General features: G+C 53.7%; 1 protein-coding gene across 1 annotated transcript in view; it reads right to left on the bottom strand.

Moving 5' to 3' along the window:
• TBC1D22A (TBC1 domain family member 22A) overlaps positions 1-20,523 on the bottom strand; it is a 146,342-nt gene that overhangs the window by 115,976 nt on the left and 9,843 nt on the right. The window contains exons 2-4 of the mRNA XM_081127383.1: positions 10,455-10,511; positions 9,356-9,696; positions 7,150-7,326 (exon numbers count right to left, since the gene is read on the bottom strand). Of these exons, the coding sequence (XP_080983509.1) occupies positions 7,150-7,326; positions 9,356-9,696; positions 10,455-10,511 (575 nt within the window). The remainder of the gene's footprint in view (positions 1-7,149; positions 7,327-9,355; positions 9,697-10,454; positions 10,512-20,523) is intronic.

Genomic DNA, 20,523 nt, shown 5'->3' with positions numbered 1-20,523 from the left:
TCGGTGTGTGTGCTGGGAAATGACCCCACAATGAGCTGTGAACATCCATCCCACACAGTTACAGTTTTCCTCGTGGCGAGGGCTTTGAAGATGGACTCTCAGTGACTTTCAGACATGCAATGTGGTATTACGAACTACAGACCCCATGCGGAAACTCGCACCCCCAGGACTTACTTATCTTAACGAAAGCTACCTTCTGACCCCTTCACCCACTTCCTCACCCCTGAGCCCCTCTTCTGGCCTCCACCTCTCTGCTCTCTGCGTCCACGAGACTGGCTGTTCAGTGTGGGTTTGGGTTTTGTTCTAGATTTCACATTTAAGTGAGATCCTATGGTGCTTGTCTTTCTCTGTCTGGCTTATTACACTTAACACAATGCCCTCAAGGTCCATCCACACTGTCACAAATGGCAGGATGTCCTCGTTTTCTATGGCTGAGTAATGTGTGTGCACATTTGCATGTGCGTGCATGCACACGTGTGCATTTTCCTTCTCCACCCACCCACTGATGGTCACTGCGTTGATTCCATGCCTTGGTTACTGTAAATGATGCTCTGACGAACATGGGTGCAGATCCCTTTTCAGTTAGTGTTTCCATTTTCTTTGTATAAATACCCAGAAGTGAAATTGCTGGGTCACATCTTAGTTCTATTTGCATTAGGGATATTTTAGGTGGTTGCACAACACTATGACTGTACTAAACTATACTATGACTATGACTAAACTCTGCTGAAGTATACACTTTAAGATGCTTAAGTTTGGCCCAGCCGGGGGTGGCTCAGCAGTTGAGTGTCGACCTAGGATCAAGGCGATCAGGGTTCGATTCCTGGTCAGGGCACATGCCCGGGTTGCGGGCTCAATCAATGACTCTCTCATCATTGATGTTTCCATCTCTTTCTCTCCCTCTCCTTTCCTCTCTCTGAAATCAATAAAATATATTTAAAGAAAAAAAAAAATGCTTAATTTTGTTATATGAATTTCATCTCAACTTAATATTTATTTTTACTTGAAAACTGGATGATTTTTCTGCCATCTGGACACTGCATTTGTGCTAAGCATCACCTGTTCCCTGCTCTCCGTTACGTATGCCATGAAGTGGGAGAAAAGGGCATGTGCAACTCACAGGCTCCACGTGCATTTTTAAAAGGGAGGAGCGACACACACACCCCCCTGCAGTCACCTAAATACACAGAGAGCCCTTCTCAAAGGAGGTGGGAGATGGGAGGGGCTGCTGGAGATGTGTGTCATATGTGAGCCCTCAGGGGCCATGTGAATGTTTAAATATTGCATAATGTAGCTTTTTCAATTTAAAAACAAAAATGGGTAAACCAAGAGTGAAAGTGAGTATTACCAGCTCCCAAACTTCCAATGCCAGGCCCTTGTGTATTCCACCCCCCTTCCTCCCGAACATCAGGGAACATTATTAAGTTTTTTGAATTCTAGTATGTCTAGATTTTGATTAAACACATAAATTAAATGTTGGCTTAGACATAGAATTTTAATAACAATTTTAAGTAAATATAATTCTGAAAACATTATACAGCCATTAAAAGTGATGGTTATGAAGACTAGCAACAGGGAAAGGTTTGTGATGTAATAATAACTAGAAGAAAATGGGAAACCAATCACACCTATATCCTCACTGCCTCTATGAAAAAAATGGGGGGGGTTCTGTACAGAAAAGACAGTGATGATAATGCAGAGCCAGCACCAGGGCCCACCCACAGTGGGCGGGGTGCACGCCAAGATGACCTCTCACTTCCAAACGACACAGAGGCAGGCATCCTCACACTACATCACATGTGAAGAAACTGGAGCTGAGAACAGTTAAAACAGCCCAAGGTCACTCTGCTAGTCAATGGCAAGGCATGGCGCTGGCCCTGTGTGACCCAGCGCCCACACTCCTGTGTTCCTCACTGTCCCTCAAGATGCTAAGACTCACGGTGGCAGGGTGGCTGGCGACTGTGGCTTCTTACTTTGCTATCACACAGCTATTCTCGCTTCTAGAACCGAAAACAGTATGTGGATTACACTACACCTTGGGTAAAAATGGGTTTAAAAAGGTATCCTTACCTCATTTTTTTTAGACCATCTTACGGTAAGAAAAACAACATTCACTTTTTAAGCCTTCGAAGCAAACTTTAACTTTCTCCCTCTAGGACCAATTTAAACACAGTCTAAGATTTCTCCAGAAAGCTTTCACTCGATATTAATATCACAGGAGTTGGCTGAAAACCGAAGCCAAAGTCTCACTGGCAACATTCCACTCCTCCCAACAAACTCAGGACGGAGGCGATTACCCCCACGCCCTGCCAAGCCCAGTGTTCCCTGTATCTCGGTAGCTGACTTCAAGTCCCCTCTGACTTACAGAGCTTCCTGCCTCTGTTGTATCAGGTGTAATCCAGACAGAATTACTTTTCATCTCCCCTGCCCTGCGTTTCTATTCCTTAGAAATGTCTTTCAGTTTTCTTTTTTTAACCAAGTATGACTCAATCCTTTATGAAATTTCTGACAGTGCATTTCTCCTAACGCAGTAAGGTGAGCAAAGCAGCCTGCGACACAGCGAGCCAGCGAGACGAGAGGTCTGGGACTGCAGCTACCTGCTGCTTCCAACCCTGGGCAGGGCCTCCGCCTTTGGTTCCTTAAAAATGGTGCCCCCAGGAGCTCCTTCGCCCCTCCCACTATGTGTGGACACAGTGAGAAGACCCCATCCATGGACCAAGCCGTGTGCCCTAACCAGGTACCATGCCCACTGGAGCCTCCAGGCTGCAAGAAACACATCTGTTGTAGTCTGGTGTTCTGTCCTGGCAGCCAGAGGTGACAAAGACCAGTGTTATCACACCCACCAGGGAGCTGTGCTTCTCCTTCCCCATCACAAACTGGAACGTAAAGAGCACAGCCCCTGGGAAGAACTCAGCGTGAAGGGCACCTGGACCTCATACCTATGCTCAACACCAGTCCTCAGCAAGGGCTCAAGGGTCCACACCCACAACCAGCTCCTGGGCAGTGAGGTGACCGGCCATCTCACCCAAGTCAGCTAGAGAACCAGAGATGTCAATAACCACTAAAGGGACATGGGCTGGGACTGATGGCTACTGGTCTTAGCTCTGCCAGCATCTCCTGAGAGTGGAGTGTGCCAGTCGCCCGTCACTGCCATGAGGATAAGGGGCACAGCCACAACCCGCGAGGAGCTCACCACGGAGTGGCCTGACGGGCCAGCTCTAATAGTCCATGAGAGGCGGAAGGTGACAGGAGCTAAGTGACAGGGACAAGTGCTGCGAGAGCAAGGAGCAGCTCGCTCCCGGGACCCTTAAACACACCCCCACTCCTCATCTCCGCTCCCACACTCAGAGAGAAGAGCCGCCAGGCTCACAGCTGCTGGGTCGGCAGGCACTCTCCTCATCTACGGAAGGTGCCTTACGGAGACCAACACGTGACTGACTGGTCTTTGACGCCGCTCCTTTAAACCAATATAGCAGACGTGCAAACAGTTTTTTAACAACTGCTTTAAGTCCAGCCGGTGCGGCTCAGTAGTTGAGCTTCATCCTGTGCACCAGGAAGTCACCGGCTCGATTTCCAGTCAGGGCACATGCCCAGGTTGTGGGCTCGATCCCCAGTAGGGGGCGTGCAGGAGGCAGCCCATCGATGTTGATGTTTCTCTCTTATTGATGTTTCTATCCCAATCTCTCTTCCTCTCTCTCTAAAATCAATAAAAATGTACTTAAAAAAAAAGGTTATACACAGAAAATCATGATTCCACAGAAACAAGTTACCTGGAAGAACTTGGAAAGGTTTCCTAATAAACTGAAGATTAACTCAACTGAAGATATTAAATGAAATACTTAACTTCCACCAAATAATATTTAATTTGTGTTTTTAAGCTGCATGATACTACACGTAGTTCAAATATCTAATAGTGAAAACACCACCCCAAAAAAGGAGGCTGGTGACGGCCACACAGTGCAGGCAGGAGCCCCATGTCCTGATGCTCTGTCCTGGCAAGCTCCTTCTGTCCGCAGGTGTGAAGGGCCAGGGCTGCATGTCTCACACCGTGTGACCTCCAGGCCCCACTCCCTGGCCCCAGGACACCCTGTTTGCATACTGCCAGGTCGCTCCTGCTCACACAGGCCCGTGCTAACAAAGAAGGCCTCTGAGTGCCACGTCCCTGGGCTTCGAGCAGTGGCCTTTGATGAGTAAATCTCATCTGCTAAGAGCAGGATGAGCTGCACCTGCATTTGCTACTTTCATCCAGGGCTCACATGGACCACAGGCTCCCACAGACCAGGCCCTGCTGGACAGAAGGGCGCTTGGCGGGGGAACCATTTCTGTGGGCTCTTCTATCCTCAGAGATCTGTTCTCCACATTGGCAAACATCAGCCACTGTCTCTCATGTGATGTGAAGATATCACTTCCACCATCGTCTACCTCATGTGCTATATAAAGGCAGGCAGTGTGCCACCTGGGTTTCCTCTTGCCCGTAAATACAAATCCAGTAACTTTAACTTAAAAGCTCTGGGTTTAGCTTCTTGTTGTTAGACTTGATGGTTAATAGATTTCTGAAGAAAGAAAAACCCATAATCCCACCAACCTAACAGAGAATTGATGTTTAGATGTTGCCTTTCAACCTACCCATTCACACTCACATTCTCCCAAGTGTCTAAAAGCTTTATTTTTAGGGATAATCTTGATTTCCAACAGTTACCCCAATGACAAAGCCCACGACAAGGAGATTCAAGCCCTGAACCGGCCCAGACGGAGACTCCTGTCAGGCAACCTTGCTTCCATCAACTCTCCTCTAGCCTCCACCATCAGAAATCGCCAAGTTCACCTAAGAAAGTGTCTGTAAACCACCTGACGTGCCCACAATCACATGACCACGTGTCCTCACTACAAAATCAGGTTAGAGAATAAACAGGCCGATACAAGTGAAAGTAAGAAAAACAACTGCCTTTGTTGAGTGTGTACTGCATTGGGGCCCCTCCCAGCACTGTGGGAGTCTCCTCTGCACCTGGACTATTCTCTTGTGCCTACAGAGGGAGGAGGGGCTGCAGGAAGTCACCAGGCGGCTCGAGGTCATGGTGAGGGGCAGTGAAGCCAGCCCTCCCCACAGGCAGCCGTCCCCAGACTCCGCTCTCACTACCGCTCCGACCCAGCCCCTGCCCCGCCCCAGAGGCACGGGGCACTGGCGGCTGGAGCAGCCAGGGGCTAACGCACACACTCCAACCACGACACCTGGTCCCTCACACCCGGCCTGTCTTTCCCAGCGGGCACTGAGACTCCGCCCAGGTCTCAAGCTGCCGTTCTCCGCACACCAGGGACGCTCTGGACGTCACCAGCACAGGTCAGGATCACAGGTCTGAGGAAGAGTTCTCAAGTCGTCTGTAGTAACAGGAAGTCCAGAGTGACCCGAGTACCCACCAGGAAGGGCCGTCGTGACGGGCCCACAGATGGGCTCGAGCAAAGCACTACAGACGACCATGTCTGCCAGGACCTTACAGGAAACGGTGCTCATGTGAAAACCGAGGAGCGGAAAGGTGTAACCACTCTGCAGAGGAAGAAAATGCATCACATAAATGCACTGACCCCGGAGCATCTCTCAAATCACTTCTGAACCGGCAAAGGAAGGAGCAGCTCCTCCCTGGAGGAACCGGCAGACACCGTCTTAACCTCTCAACTAGAGTGGATGTCAATGCTGGACAACCAGCACCACAGCCCCTGCTCTAATGGCCAAAAACGCAAATGACCGGCCACATGTCACCACGAGGACGCAAGACAAGCACACCAAAGGGCCTGCGCTCTCTAGAACATCAGATCGAGACCACGGGGCGAGGCCGGGGCACTGCTCCAGGTTAACGGAGCAAGCAACGTGACCACGAACACAATGCGCAGTCCTGCAGTTCTCTGGACCAAACAAAAGAGGTGAAGGACAATATACGGACAGTGGTCGAATGTGATCGTGGACTGTGGAGGAAGTAACAGTGCTGCGTCCCTGTTACGTTTCCTGACTTTGACATTGCTGGGACCACACGGAGAAAATGCCTGTCCTCAGGAAACATGCAGTGACATTTCAGGAGTAAGGGGACACGATCTCTCCCAGACTCCAAGGGTCAGGGAACTGTGCACACGGGGCCCACAGACACGATGAAAACGGGCAGAACGTAAACAACTGCTGAGTGGGTAAAGTACTATTCTTGCACCTTTCCTGTAAGTGTGACATTAAGTCAACGTTAGAAGTTTGCATGACACGTGCGTGGGCACGTCTGGAAGAAGACACCTGGGACAGAGCAACGGAGGAGGAGGGAGCCGGGGAAGGGAGAAGGGACTCAGTCCCTCCCACCATACACCCCTCTGTGCAGTGTACCTGCCCAACATGCACATGTGCAAAAATAAGGAAAACCAAAAAGAAAACTCCCAGCGAGAATGGTGCCGACCAGAGCAGCATCTTACAGGCTACGAGACCCGCCCGTCCACAGGCCTCACGCGCCACCTGGTGGCCGAGCAGGGCACTGCAGGCCTCAGAGCTCCACTCCTGACACCTGCCCACCAACTAGGAGCGACCTGGTGACCATCCTGAAAGCTCCAGTGTCCAGCAAAAGGCCTATCACAGAGTGATGCTCAACAACGAGGAGACACATAAGTGAAAGAATGTGACTCAGGTGTAATTCCAGCAGACGGAAGCGGGCCCATGCCTCAGGGGTCCACGCGCGCACCGAGACCCACAACAACCACACTGCTGACAGCACTACCCCCTGCTGGCCTGGAGGCCTAGGCAAGCTGGCCATGGGTCCCCTGCAGCGCTCACAGTCTCACTCCATGTGGACTGGGAAGCCCAGCAGGAGGCTCAGGCTCAGCAGGATCATGACGTTGGTCACCAGCACAGTGCCCCATGAACACCAGGAACAGCAAGATGCCCGTCTGCCCAGCCTCACAGAGCTAACCAAGGGCAGCTCTAAGAAGCCAAATGAGTGCAACTGGGGCTTAAGAAAAAGGAACACAAAATACTTAATCAAACTGCATTGGAAGCACATTAACAAACCATGTCTAAACAAGGAAAGCTACACAGGAAGCATACATGGTAACGGACGAGGTCTTTCAGAACTGGCCCTGGCTCAGAAACAGGACAACTGCACACCCCCCACCCCAGGCACTTACCGAGGTCCGTGTTGGGGCCAGCGAGGAGCTGCCTGAACTTGTCGAGCCGGGAGGCCTCTCTCTCACTCAACGCTGAGCTGCTGAGGGCACCGGGGTCAGATGTCCCACTCAGGGCGACAGTCACCGAGTGTGGGAGCGACTGGGACCTCTGCAGAGGGACCGGGCTGCCAGCACTCTCTGCGGAGGGAGAACAAGGGTGAGAGCGGCATCCTGCCTTCTTGCCACATTCTCCACAGAGAGGCCACGAGTCATTTCCCTCTGTGAATGCTCCGTGTCACAGTGTCCCTTCCTCCCTGCACTGAAAGCTGCAGACTGTGGCTTCTGGAGCAATTAAATGAACCTCGCTGATACCTGTAAAGTCACCCCTTCCCTCCACTGGAGGAGTGTTATTCATCGTCAAACAGACACGCCCCACGTAAAATCCGGACAGGGACCACCAGGAAACTCCGCCCTCCTCGGGCCAGCAGCAGCCTGGACGCCCCAGTCAGACCTGCCTGGGTGGCGCAGCCCGAGGACAGCTGGCGTAGGGCTGGGAGGAGGATACCTGTGAGGCTGCCCGGCCCGAGTGTGGAGGAAAGCTGCCAGTCACCCACAAGGGGGGCAAGCATGGGAATGCACCGAGGACAGTGGGAAAAGACTAGAGTGCGCGGGCAACCAGGACACCGTGAGAGCACAGGACCCGCCACTCGACTGAACCTCCAGATCGCCCCGAGGAAGCAAAGAAAGCCAAACCCTGCTGCAGCCAGGAGGGGCATCGAGCACCAGCTTGCCCAGCCCTCGCCCAGGGCACCAGACCCTGAGACAGGCTGAAAGGCTTGTGCCCACGCAGACCCACAGGGACCCACAGGTGAGGTAAGACAGGATGTACATCAGTGGCCCAGGACCAGGGACAGCCACAGGGAAGAGCCACTGAGACCGACAAGGGACAAACAGCAGGAGGCACTCAGGGCTCTGAACCCCAGGGCTGAGCCCACTAAGCTGTCACACTGTCACACTGGAATTTAACATGGAGTGAAAGTAAGCTCCCAACATGGGAAAAGAAGCAGACCCACGGGAGACGTACTAATGCCCATGAGCAGCAGCTGCTGCCAGACGGGGGAGACGGCACCCCACTGCTCCTGCTCCCCAGAGTAAGCTCATTACACCAGAACGCAGACAGGAGGCTTCACACAGGAGCCCTCAGGCACCAAGGAGCAGGCATCTCGGCCTCTGGGCAGAGTCTGGCCCAGATAAGCTTCCAGAAAAGCCTGCAAAGTGGGCACAGAGTAGAGCACCTCCCACCCCTCCCATTTGCTCAGCTGCCCACAGAGAGCAGAGGCCAGGACTGGCTATGACCCCAAGGCTCGTTTCCCTCCCCCTAGAACCCACTGCTCAACCACATCCCAGGACCCCACAGCAAGGGCGGCCAGTGGGAAGCTCAGGCCCAGTGTTGCTAGATTCCATTACCTGGAATCTCAGAGATGAGCCAGGTGACCTCACTAAGGCACGTGAGGGCCCACTCACTCCTAAGTGAGTGCACTTCTGGCCCCACTCAAAGATGGGACAGGTGGAGTTTGGAAGGCAAAGTGACAGCGATGTCCCCAAGGCAGCAGTAACCTCGGCAACCAGGTCCCCGTTACTGTGCATGGAAAACAGCAATGCCCCACCCCCAGATCCCTCCTGGAGCAGCTGTGTGGCCCTGTGTCCCAGACCCCCCGACAGAAAGCGCAGAAGCAGGAAGAGCAGGCTCTAGAGCAGCCGCTGAGTCCCAGGTGGGGTATGAGACACAGACAGGCTCCTGCCCCAAGGGGTTTATAATCTGAACCACCCCCGACAGATCTGAGCCCACGTGTGAGTGTCCCTGGAGGCAGAGCCAGAAGCTGCGAACGGAGACACGTCCCATACATGTGCAGCTGAGCTGCCCCCTGCGGGAAATGCCACCCTAGAGCAACCAGTGCAGGGTTAGGAGAAGGGGTCCCTGAGCCCTGTGCTCACTGTGGCCCTCTCACAACCGGCCCACAAAAGCCACAGGCCCTTCCACTCCTTGGAGGAGAGAGGATTCAGCCAGGGGCACGGCTGCTTCTCCTGCCTGGGAGGCCTGAGGCCACTGGGATGACAACTCTAGAGCCTTCAAGGGCAGGGCTCTGCCACAGGGAAGGCCCCACTCATTGTCCACAGGGGAAGGGGTCTCCTGCAGGGAGGCACATCAGCTCCAGCCCCATCCCACCTGCAGGACAGGACGTGTGACTCTCGCTGACAGACTTCACCAGCCGAAGGTCCCCGCTGGGGGCCGGAGGAGGCTCTGCCAAAGGCACTGGCGTCTGCACGGGCCCTGGAGGCTCCCGCAGCTTGTGCTGCTCCTGCCGCTGGCTGTGGTCCCGCAGCACACGGTGGGCCGTCTCCATCACCACCTCAGTGTTCAGGCTCTCGGCGGCCATGGCCAGAAGTTCATCATCATCTTCGCCCGCGTCCCAGGCGTCGCTGGTGTTGCTCTCAAACTCCTGGAAGGTGCTGACTCTCTTGGCCTTCACGGGCGTGGTGGGTGCCTTGGGCGTGGCCTTGAGCAAGCTGCAAAGCAAAGGCGATCTTTAATAGAGCTGAGCTGGAGGGGAGAAAGCCAGAGAAACTGGGCCAAGCTGCTGAGGACCCAGGGACAGAGCAGGAGGAAGAGGCCATGAGCATCTCTGCCTCGGACAGACGCGGTCTGAGCGGGAGCACAGCACTGCCGTCGGGAACCCACAGCTGCCCCAACCTCACTGGGCAGGGCCTGCAGATTCTCTCGCCCCAATGTCCTGGCCACCCTCCCGAGACTGCGCTAGGGATTGGGGGAGGAGGCACCGCTCACAGAGCATGGCCTTTGGGGGACAGATGGGGGTACAAGACCCCACAGTATGACTGCAGACATCATCCAGTCCATCGTGTGTCTGATACCTTCTGGGACAGGGGCAGGCCAGCAGAGCCACACCCTCCCCTCGCCACAGGGAGGAACCAGACACAGGGCAGAGTGAGCCTCGGGCAGCCGGGCGGGGTGCAGTGGAGTGTGAGGGACACAAACCACCATCATTCACGACCGAGCCAGGCCGGCCCATTGGCTGGGGGTGCCAGCTGTATGTCCCCTGCACAGTGGCCCCGCTTCAGGCTGTGGCTTCCACGTCTGCCTCCCCCCAAGAGAATGAGTGTGACAAGGCCAGGGGTGTCTCACACCAGCCACATGTTTACTGAACAAAAAACCACTTTCTTCCCCCCAGGAGTTTCAGGGAGCTTCGGGTCACCACAGGCCCCAGAACCAGGCCTAACCCCCCTGGGAGAGCTGAAGCTTCACTTACGTGCCATGTAATAGCGGGTCGAAAGGGGGATGCTGGGCGCCATACACGTGCTGGATGCTATTTCAAAAGAAAGGGAACATGCATTAGCTTCTCTTCAGCTCTCCCCAGGGCCCAACGCTGGCTCAGGAAAGACCAGCTCCTGGACACCACGCACCTGAGGGAAGCAACTCCGTCAGCTGCCACTGGCCACCCTCGGCCCACGGGGGAGGGATGAATGGCGCCATACAAGCCCGCCCCCCACAAACAAGCAGGGCATTCAGCCCTCCCCGTGAACGGGCCTCGGTGCAGGGGCCGCACCCCCGACTGCGTCAGCCCAGCCTCAGGCACTGACCGCAGGGCCAGGGCTGCTGGGAGCATCAGGGAAGTTCCCAGCAGCCTCTGTGCTCGGGCCGCATGTCACAGGCAGGACTAAACAATGGCCATGAAATGCCCATCAGGAAACTCTCAGCTTGTGCCATTCTGTCTAAAGACAGAAAGCAGAAGTACAAAGAGAAACACTTTTTTCTTAATTTTTTTTGGTCAATTCTCACCCAAGGATACTTTTTCCATTTAGAGGGAGGGGGGGAGGGAGGGAGGGAGGGCGGGAGAGAGAGAGAGAGAGAGAGAAATATTGACGTGAGAGACATCGACTAGTCACCTCCCGCTCACACCCCAACCAGGGTCGGGAATCGAACCTACAATCCATGTACATGCCCTTGACCAGGAATCAAACCCACAGCCCTTTTACAAAGTACAATTTTTTAAAAGACAGTGGTTTTATTATAAAAGTCTTATGCTCATTGCAGTAAAAGCGGCAGACAACCACATGGGTCAGCTGAGCTGCCCCACCCACGCCCTTTCCTCCTGGGCCATCCAGTGAAGGGTGGCCTGTGGCAGTGCAGGCCGGGCAGCAATGCAGCCTGACCTCTGCCTAACAGACAGAGACAACGGAGCTGGAGTGCCTCTGGCCCCTGGTTTCCCCTCCTCCTGCCTGGAGCACAGTGTGAGGCCTGGGGTCCTCAGCCACCGAGGGACCGTGAGAAACAAGCAGGAGGAACGAAGCCACCACGATGGATGGCAGGGCAGGGAGAGATGAGGGTGAGGGTGTCAGAGTGCTGCCCTGCTGCCAGCCTGGCAGGGACGCCCCTCAGCCTCCCGACTGAGGCCTGCCCGTCAGACGCGCTCCAGACGCGGTCCTCACGGGAGACCACGGGACCCGCTGATGCAGTGCCTGGGGTGGGCTGTAAAGATAAATACAGACCCGGACTGTTTGGTACCTAAGTAAATGTTTTAATTTGTCAAAAGAGAATAAAACCGTACCTTTTTTCCTTAGCAATGTATCATGCCTCTTCCCCACATCATTTCTAGTCTTCAGCTTACTGAAACGCATTTACCTACTGCGCGCATCGTTTGGCAGCTACGCCACAGGTACGCAGCACGCGTGACTTTAAGAGCTCGACAGCGGGGAAGGGCAGCCAGGACCTCCCTCCGCGTTTCTCCGCAATTCCTTGTAACCCTACCGTTACTTCTGAATGTTTTAAGTTTTTAGAAACTGTGGTAACAGAGCGAGCAGCAGCCGACTGGCCGCTGCCTGCGCCCCCCCGGGCGGCATCACCTCTCGCACTCTGCCCCGCACACGGCTGCACCATGACCTACGCAACCAACGGTGACTGCGAGACAGTCAGCCGGCTTAAACTGCCGGGGACTGTAAAACAGCCGTGAACATCTCCGGGGACAAACACCTGCCCACGACGATGTGCTTCCTCAGGACACGGTCTTGGACATGGGGATCTGGGACACAACCCATGCAGGCGGAAGGGCTGCTGGCACCCAGAGCCAGTGGCAGGACAGCCCGTGCCCACAGCCATGACGGGAGGCCGATCGCTGCTGATCTGGTGGGAGGAAAGCGGTCTGTGCTGGGCGTGTCCCCTCGGTGACGGGTGAGGGAACAGTTTTAAACACTTCTGCTCATCCGTGCTCCCTCTTCTGCACACTCCCGTCAGACCCTTTCTTCACTGTTCTGAGGGGTGCTCGCCCTGTTCTTACTGATGGGTAGAAACTTCTGTAGGAAACAGAGGCCTGCCTTGTCATTCAGGCAGTGTGGCTGGCGGAACAGTGGCCCCTCAAGGCTGTCACAGCCTAATCCCAGGACATGCTGTGTCACCTCACAGGACAAAGGGGGTTTGTGGATGTGTGTAAAGACATGCCCTTGGGGGCTTACCCTGGGTTACCCGGGTGGGCCCAACCTGATCACAGGTCCTTACAAGGGGACAACTTCCCCAGTGCGGTCAGAGGGAGTCCTGCCTGTGGAACGATGCTCAGGGCAATACTACAACGCTGGCTGTGGAGACGCAGGGAAAAGACCACGAGCCAGGACCGTGGGAGGCCTCCAGAAGCTGCAAAGTAAGGAAACGGGACAGGAAGCTCAAGGAGCCCGCCCAGGTCACGCCCAGCTAGCGGGGGGAAGCCAGGTTAACACGTAAGGAATCCCCACGCGACCCTCCGCATCATCAGGCGCGGCGTCCGTCTCAACAGAGCTGAGCCTCCCTGCCCTTTCCCTGCCTCCCCAGGGGAACTGCCAGCCTGACTCCACGTCTGTAATTCTGGCAACCGTCTGTGCTTCTACTGAAGACTCTGTATCTCCAAGCAACACGTTACAGTATCCTGCACATGTGTGAAATTAATAGTGCGTGAAGTTTACATTAATATCCTATGCGTCCTTTTGCAACATTCTGCCTGGACTGTTTTTACCTGCCAGTGTTAATTCCTGCAGCTCCAGTTTTGCTGTCCTGTGAGGTTTCACTTAATGTATGTGAAGGGAGAGTTCTAGCAGTAAACCAAGTTTTCTGAGTAATTTTTACATGGAAACAACTCAGACAAATGCAGAGCTGTTCTGGGGAAGCCCGGGCAGTGGGAGCCCACCCACGCGCCTGCCCTGGCCGCGCAGAAAAAACAGAGAAGACGAAATTCCAAGGAACCACAGCAGGCGTTCAGGGGAACCACTGGAAGGCCGCTGGTCCGGTTACTTCTGTAAAATATACGGCCTTGGAAAACAGTGGAGAAAAGTCAAGAAACCAAAGATGGTCATCTGAAAAGATGAAACAAGTGGGCAAGTCCTTAGCTGGACTGAGACAGACTCAGGTCACTAACGTCAGGGCTGAGGGAGAGGACAATACACGACCTACACAGAGAAAAAGGGTTACGAGGGAGCATCAGGAACAACTACACAGCAACTAACTAGGTAACAGACAGACGGAGAAATCCCCACAAAGACAAAAGCAACCAAAATCTGATGGAGAGAAGCGAACCTGGAGAGACGCGCAGCAGGTGAGGCGGATGAGCCATCAAACCCGCACAGAGCCCCGCCCGAGGGTCGGCCCCCTGGTCGCTCCAGCAGGTACGTGGGGAAGAGCTAATACCAATTCCTCGGAAATTCACCTAAAATCTAGGGGTGGAGGGAACGCTTCACACCTCATTCCAGGAAACCAGCCTCTCTCCCTGACACGAAAACCAAACACGGGCATCACCAGAGAAGAAAACTACAGACCGGCATGTCTTATAAGTATACCTGTCCTCAAAAAAATACCAGTAAAACAAATACAACCTCATTTTTTAAAAATTATACATCATGTCCTGGCCAGTGTGACTCGGTTGGTTGGAGGATGATCCTATGCACCCAAGGGTTGTGGGTTCGATACCCAATTTGGGCCCATACCTGGGTTTCAGGTTCGATCCCCACTCAGGGTGCATATATGAGGCAGCCAGTCATGTTTCTCTCTCACGTCGATGTTTCTCTCTTTCTCTCTCTCTCCCCACCCTTCCTCTCTCTCTGAAAAAGCAATGAAAAAAATATCTTCAGGTGAGGATTTAAAAAAAAAATTATACAACATGACAAAGTGGGATTTATCCAAGGAATGCAAGGCTAGGCTTGAAGGGGGGAAGGGCACGTAATAAGTACAGGACCATAGTTGTTTAATAATTATCCACCCTTAAAAAAGCTGTGGGACATTCACACCATGGAATACTACGCAGCTGTAAAGAAGACGGACCTCGTACTCTATGGGACAGTATGGATGGACCTGGAGATTATTATGCTGAGTGAAATAAGCCAGGCAGAGAAAGACAAACATCACATGATCTCGCTTATACGTGGAATCTAAAGAACTTAATAATCTGATGAACAGAATAGATTCAATGACATGGAAGCATAGATGAGGCTGACGAAGGTCAGAGGGAGGGAGGAGGGCGGGTGGGTGGAGGGGAGAGAGTAACCAAAGAATTTATAAGCATCTATGCACAACCCAAGGACACGGACAATGGTGGGAAGAGGGACTGGGGAGGGGGAGGGGACGGGGTGGAACGGGTCATTGGGGAGAAAAAGGGACATCTGTGATATTTTAAACAAAAATAAAATTTAAAAATTAAAAACAATTATTATCCACCTTACTAACTATAGATAAGAGATTTTCTTGCAGACGCTGGGAAACGGAAAGATGCTCCAAGAAGGAGAGCAGGCCCTGCAGATGAGGCAGCCAGAGCCCAGACCAAGGACAAAGCCCATCTGCTGGGACAGTGTTCCTGGCTAATCTTGGCAGGGCTGCAGGGCTGAACTCTGCAAGGACAGTAAAGGAAGGCAGACCCTGGGAACTCACTCACTTTTGATGTCCTCCCACCCACTAACCTGCATATACTCAGCCAACCGTCAAGGGGGTCAGAGCAGAATCTCCACGATGACCGGCTGCTCTCTCCAGTACTGCCGGCATTATTGGAATAAACGCTCAGAAATGACTCAACCCTGTCTCTGCTTAATTTGGCTCAAGCAGTGACAGGTGGCCTCAGACCCGCTGTATCCAGTATCAGCTGACCAACCAAAGAGCAATTACTACCAAATACCACATTAATAGAAAAAAGGGCAAAAACCACATGACCGTCTCAGTGGTCGCAGAAAAGGCATTCTAAAAACGTTAGCACCCTCCTGAAAAAAGGCGCAGCAAACCAGACAGGAGGAGATGTCCTCTCCTGACCAAGAGCATCTACAAAACCCACAGCTCACGCCTGACTTCACGCTGAGAGACGAGGCGAGACGAGACTCCGCGTTCACTCCACACAGTACTAGAGGTTCTGTCAGAGCAATTGGGCAGGAAGACGGAATAAAAGGTGCACAGGCCTTAGAAAGGAAGAGGTAAAACTACCTGACAGGACAGCATGCCCTTGTGTACAGAGAGTCTTAAGAAACCCACTAAAAAAATCAGGACTTACAAACACACTCAGCAAGGTTTCAAGATACAAGATAAATGTACAAAAATTAATTATATTTCTACACATGTGCGAGGAACAACCCAAAAATGAAATTAAGAGAACAAGTCCACTTATAAGAGCATCAAAAATAATGAAACATTTAAGAATGTATGTAACAAAAGGTGTGTAAAACTTATACTCTAAAAACTAAATATACTGTGAAAAGAAATTAAAGACCTAAATCAATGGAAAGAACCAAGTTCACGTATCAGAAGACTGAATATCATTGCAATACTCCCCAAATTCAACACAGGTTCGATGCAATCCCTATCAAACCCCAGCTAGCTTCTCAGCAGGAACTGACACGCTGGTCCTGAACTCACGTGGAATTCAAGAGGCCTAGAATAACCGGAACCACCTTGAAGAACAGAGCTAGAGAGCTCACCCCTCCAGAGTTCAAAGCTCACTGAAGGGCTCAGCAATCGAGTCAGCATGGTGCTGGCATAGGATAAACAGAGATCCGTGGAACAGTCCAGGGACCAGCCTCACGCCTGACAGTTTACAAGGGCGCCAAGACCCTTCAATGGGGAAGGAGCTCTTTCCACAAATGTGCTGGGACAACTAGACACTGACACGCACAAGAATCAAGTTGCACGCTAGCCTCTCATCATACACAAAAGTTAAAACCAGAGACCTAATTTCAGCCATATCACTAGCCAGAAGCTCAGAGACCTAAATGTAAGAGCTAAAACTATAGACTCGTAGCAGAAAACACAGGAGTGCATCGTTAAGAACTGAGATTAGGCAATGGCTTCTTAGGACGCCAGAAGCAGTAATAACAAAAAGGAAAAGGAAACACTGTCAAAATTAAAGCCGTGTGTGCTTCCAAGGACACCATCGGGAAAGTGGAGCAGGAGGAACTGTGTGCAAACCACATGTCTGATAAGAGATCGCACCTGGACTACATGAAGAACTCTTAAAACTCAAAACTAAAGGAAAGTAATTTAAAAATGGGAAACGGACTTGAATAGAGACGTCTCCAAAACAAGATACACAAATGGCCAGGAAGCACATGGAAAGATGCTCAACATTTAGTCATCAAGGAAACGAGAGCCACAACGAGACGCCACCTCACACAGGCGACGCTCAACTAAAGGAGACAGAGAATGACGTGTCATGCAAACGGGGAGAGGACGGGGCCCTTACACCTGCTGCCGGGGACGCAAACCGGTGCGGCCGCTTTGGGACAGTCTGACAGTTCCCCGACATTACAGTGACCACGGCCCAGGAGCCCCACTCCCAGTGAGTGCCCGAGAGAAATGAAAGCACGTGGCACACGAAACCGCACACAGGAATGTTCACAGGTACCGTCCCTAAGAGCCGAAAGGAGAAACACCCAAATGCCCTTCAGCAGACGGATAAACTGCACGTAGTGGGTCCACACAGCGTGCTACTCAACCATAAAGTGAAGTGCTGACACACGGAAGGGCTAGAAAGCAGGCCGAGTGCACAGAGCCAGTCACGGTTCGTCTCTATAAACTACCTAGAACAGACGGGTCTACAGACAGAAAATAGATGAGTAGCTGGGGGGGGCTGGGGTGACAGCTAAAGAGGACAGGGTTTCTTTTTGAGGTGAGAAGCATGTTCTAAAGCTGACAGTGAGGATGGGCACACAACTCGTAGAATACACCAATGTATCACTCAATTTAACGCTTTAGATGATTGAACGGTGTTGTGCGCGGATTTAAATGGGTGAATTATGTGTGAATCTCAATAAAGATGTAAACTTTTAAAAGGCAATCTAGCTTCCGCCTGGTCCTCTTGGGTTCTCTCTTGGAACCAGCCACCATGCTAGCCACGCAGCAGAGCCCACGCACGAGCCTTGGCACGCACGGCGTGAGCAAGCGCCCAGCTGACAGCCCATCAACCAGACACGGGAGGGAACCAGCCCTCCTCTCTCACTGGGTCCCCGCAGACTGCCCACTGACACCCAGACATCACGGGCAGACCAGCCGCTCCCACCGTGTCCGTTCTGAGTTCCTGACCCACAGAATCCATGAGCATTTTTTCTAAAGGGAAAAAAAAACAAGTATCAGCCATCAGCCTGCGTCGATCAAGCACAACCCACCAGTTGCGGTCCTTTCCTGAGGGTTCACGGAGGCCTCCCTGCCCTCAGTAGACAGTTTCCAGTTTTAGGAATCAAAGGGCCTGGGTTCAAGTCCCACCTCCAGCAGCGTTAACCGCGTAACTGCTGTGCGCTTCAGCCTCCTCGCCCGGGAAGGGAATAAGAGCGCGTGTGAAGTGAGAGGAGCATGTACAACAGCAGCGTGAACACTGACAGGGACGTACAAACGGCGCTCAGCAAGGAGACCGACCTGGCTGCACCGGAGCACCGCGTTCCTGTGTCTCGGCGCCCCCACGGCCCACGCCAGGAGCGGCTCGTCCGCGGCCCCCACCTCGCGCGGGCTCCCCCGAGCCTGGCGGCACTGTCGCAGGCTGCAGGCCTCTCCCTCCCGGGCCGCAGCAAGCCCATTAATTCTTCATGGGCACACCACTCGTGTTTGTTGAGCAGAAAACGTTCCAACAAAGTTCAACCTCACACTAAAAGGAACTGCATTCGTCTTATTAAAATTTCACTTTTGCTTGGTCTTGCATAGCTGAAAAGTAGAGTCAACTGAAGCCACTTTAGAAAAGTAAGTGGCAACCACCTCATTTCAGATCACAAAATCTTTCTTTTAAAGACACGTGACCCAATAAACGCCTTAATAAATTACACTGCTGTAAAGCACGGCAGTCGCTCCTCGTTTTAAAGGGGAGCCTCGCGACTCCTCACGGGGAGGAGACACGCGACACAGCTCCGCCTGTGCGTACACGCCCCGCACAAGTCCCCAAGGGGGCAGTTCAGGGGTGCTCACACCTTTTTATTTTTTTATTTTTTAGAAATATCGAGACATCCTTTGCCAGCTGCATAATGAATAAACTGGAGTAAACACACGTCATGGGATACGACTCATGAACACCACGACTGGGCCACAGCCACTAGGACAAGACAGGCAGCCGCGTAGCAGGACACGGGGCAGGAAAGCAGCCGCACGCGCACAAGAGGATGTCGCTTACAGGGAGTCTTAAAAATGGAAACAACACTATCATTTCGCATACACACACGAGCAGGGCGAGGAAACCGCGAGCTTAGAAAGTGACGTCGGGGGGGCGGGGAGCCGGGTCCAGGGAAAGCACACCAAGCTCGGCCGGTGTGACACTGTCTCAGGCTGGACGGGGACGGTGCGCGCTGTGCCTCGGGGTCATCTGCGCAGTCGCGTGCCGCGTGATGACACGTTAGTCAACGACCGACGCGTACGCGAGGGCGGTCCCACAGGTACCGATGGAGCTGAGACGTCCCGGTGCCTGGCGAGGCCGGCAGGTCGCGCGGCTCACCTCGGCGCGCCCAGGGTCTGCGGAGCGCCCAGAAGGCCCAGTGCTGCCGCCCGCCGCTCTCCTCCTTGCTGTGCAAGAACCTCAGTGAGGACGCAGTTTGAGCGTAAAGCGGTAAGTGCGAGCGAGTCGGGCGGCTCTGGCCCAGGCCTGACCTCTTCTGCCAGGCTCCTCGGATAGGACAGCTCATGAAACCATACTTGCTGAGACAGCAAATGCCACGGCGGCTCAGGTGCCTGGTCTGGAACAGAAAATTAACCTGAGATGGACATTAGTTCTGAAGAGAACACAAATGGGTCCACAGCAGACGTGTCTGCACAGAGACTGAGCAGCGCTCCGCTTCCACAGAGCGTCAGTCACTGAGAACCACAGCACCCCCGCCCCTGCGGCCATCACAGCGGACAGCTGCTTCTCAGCGCAGGAGAGGCAGCCCTGGTGCTCCCCACACCAGTGGGACAGGCCCAGAGCCCCGCCTGGAGGGGACACTGTCCTGTGCTACAGACACCGCAAAGCTGGGACGCACAGCCTCCCACCCTCTCTCCATCCCAGGCCCTGCCTGAACTCTGCGAGAAGCATGGCCAGTCCCTGCCCCCCATTTGTCTCCCACCCCTCAGCACAGTGCCTGGCCCCACAGTGCCTGGCGTCGCCACCTGCACACGTGCTCACGAGAATAAGAGAACAGGTGCACTGAGCACCCTCGAAGGGCCGCCTCCTGCCTCCTCTCCATGTGAGCCAGGCCCACACCCTCTGACAATCCCGGTCACCCTGCTGAGGGCCTTCCGCGAGAACCAGGCACTCACCCAGAGGACAGGAACAAACACTGTTTGTCTCACCTGGGTGTGAGCCTCGGAACCAGCAGGTGTCATTCTATTTGTGAGTGTAGGGGGAATGTTTATTGAAAGGAAGCTCATTTCCAAACCAGCAGGGGGCCTCTGAGGGACCAGGGGAACGGGTGGCCAGCAGCTACATGGCGCACGTAAGAGCCCTCTCAGGAGGTCCAGCACCAGCAGCATGGCCAAGCTTGCGCGCAGGCTGTGCGAGAAGCAAGATAGCAAACGACGGCCACACCACCCGGCAGTGCTCACACCAGGCTGGGAATGTCCCCCTGGCAGGCCCTGGAAGGATGGGCCCAGGATAAGCAAGAAAGCCCAGGAAGAGGCCCACGGGTCAGACCCAGGACCGTTTGGGGCAGTGTAGCCTAAGCGCCAAGCCAGCTCATTCTTAGGAGCCCCGGGCCTTGGGCAAGGACAGCCTCAGAACCGCCGCCCGGGAGGACAGCGGCACACACAGGCGGGCTGGCCAGCGCCTGGCGGGCGGCGCGTGCTCCCCGCAGGGCTGGGGCGTTTCCGGCCCTCATTCTCACAGTGCACAAGGAGCCTCTGAGCCACTGGGGCTACAGAGCCTTCCACCCTGGGACCTG

This window comes from Miniopterus schreibersii (genome assembly GCF_964146895.1).
Source record: "Miniopterus schreibersii genome assembly, chromosome: 2".
NCBI lineage: Eukaryota > Metazoa > Chordata > Mammalia > Chiroptera > Miniopteridae > Miniopterus > Miniopterus schreibersii.
Note: the sequence above shows the minus strand (reverse complement) of the source record. Positions and strands in the feature narration are given on the sequence as shown.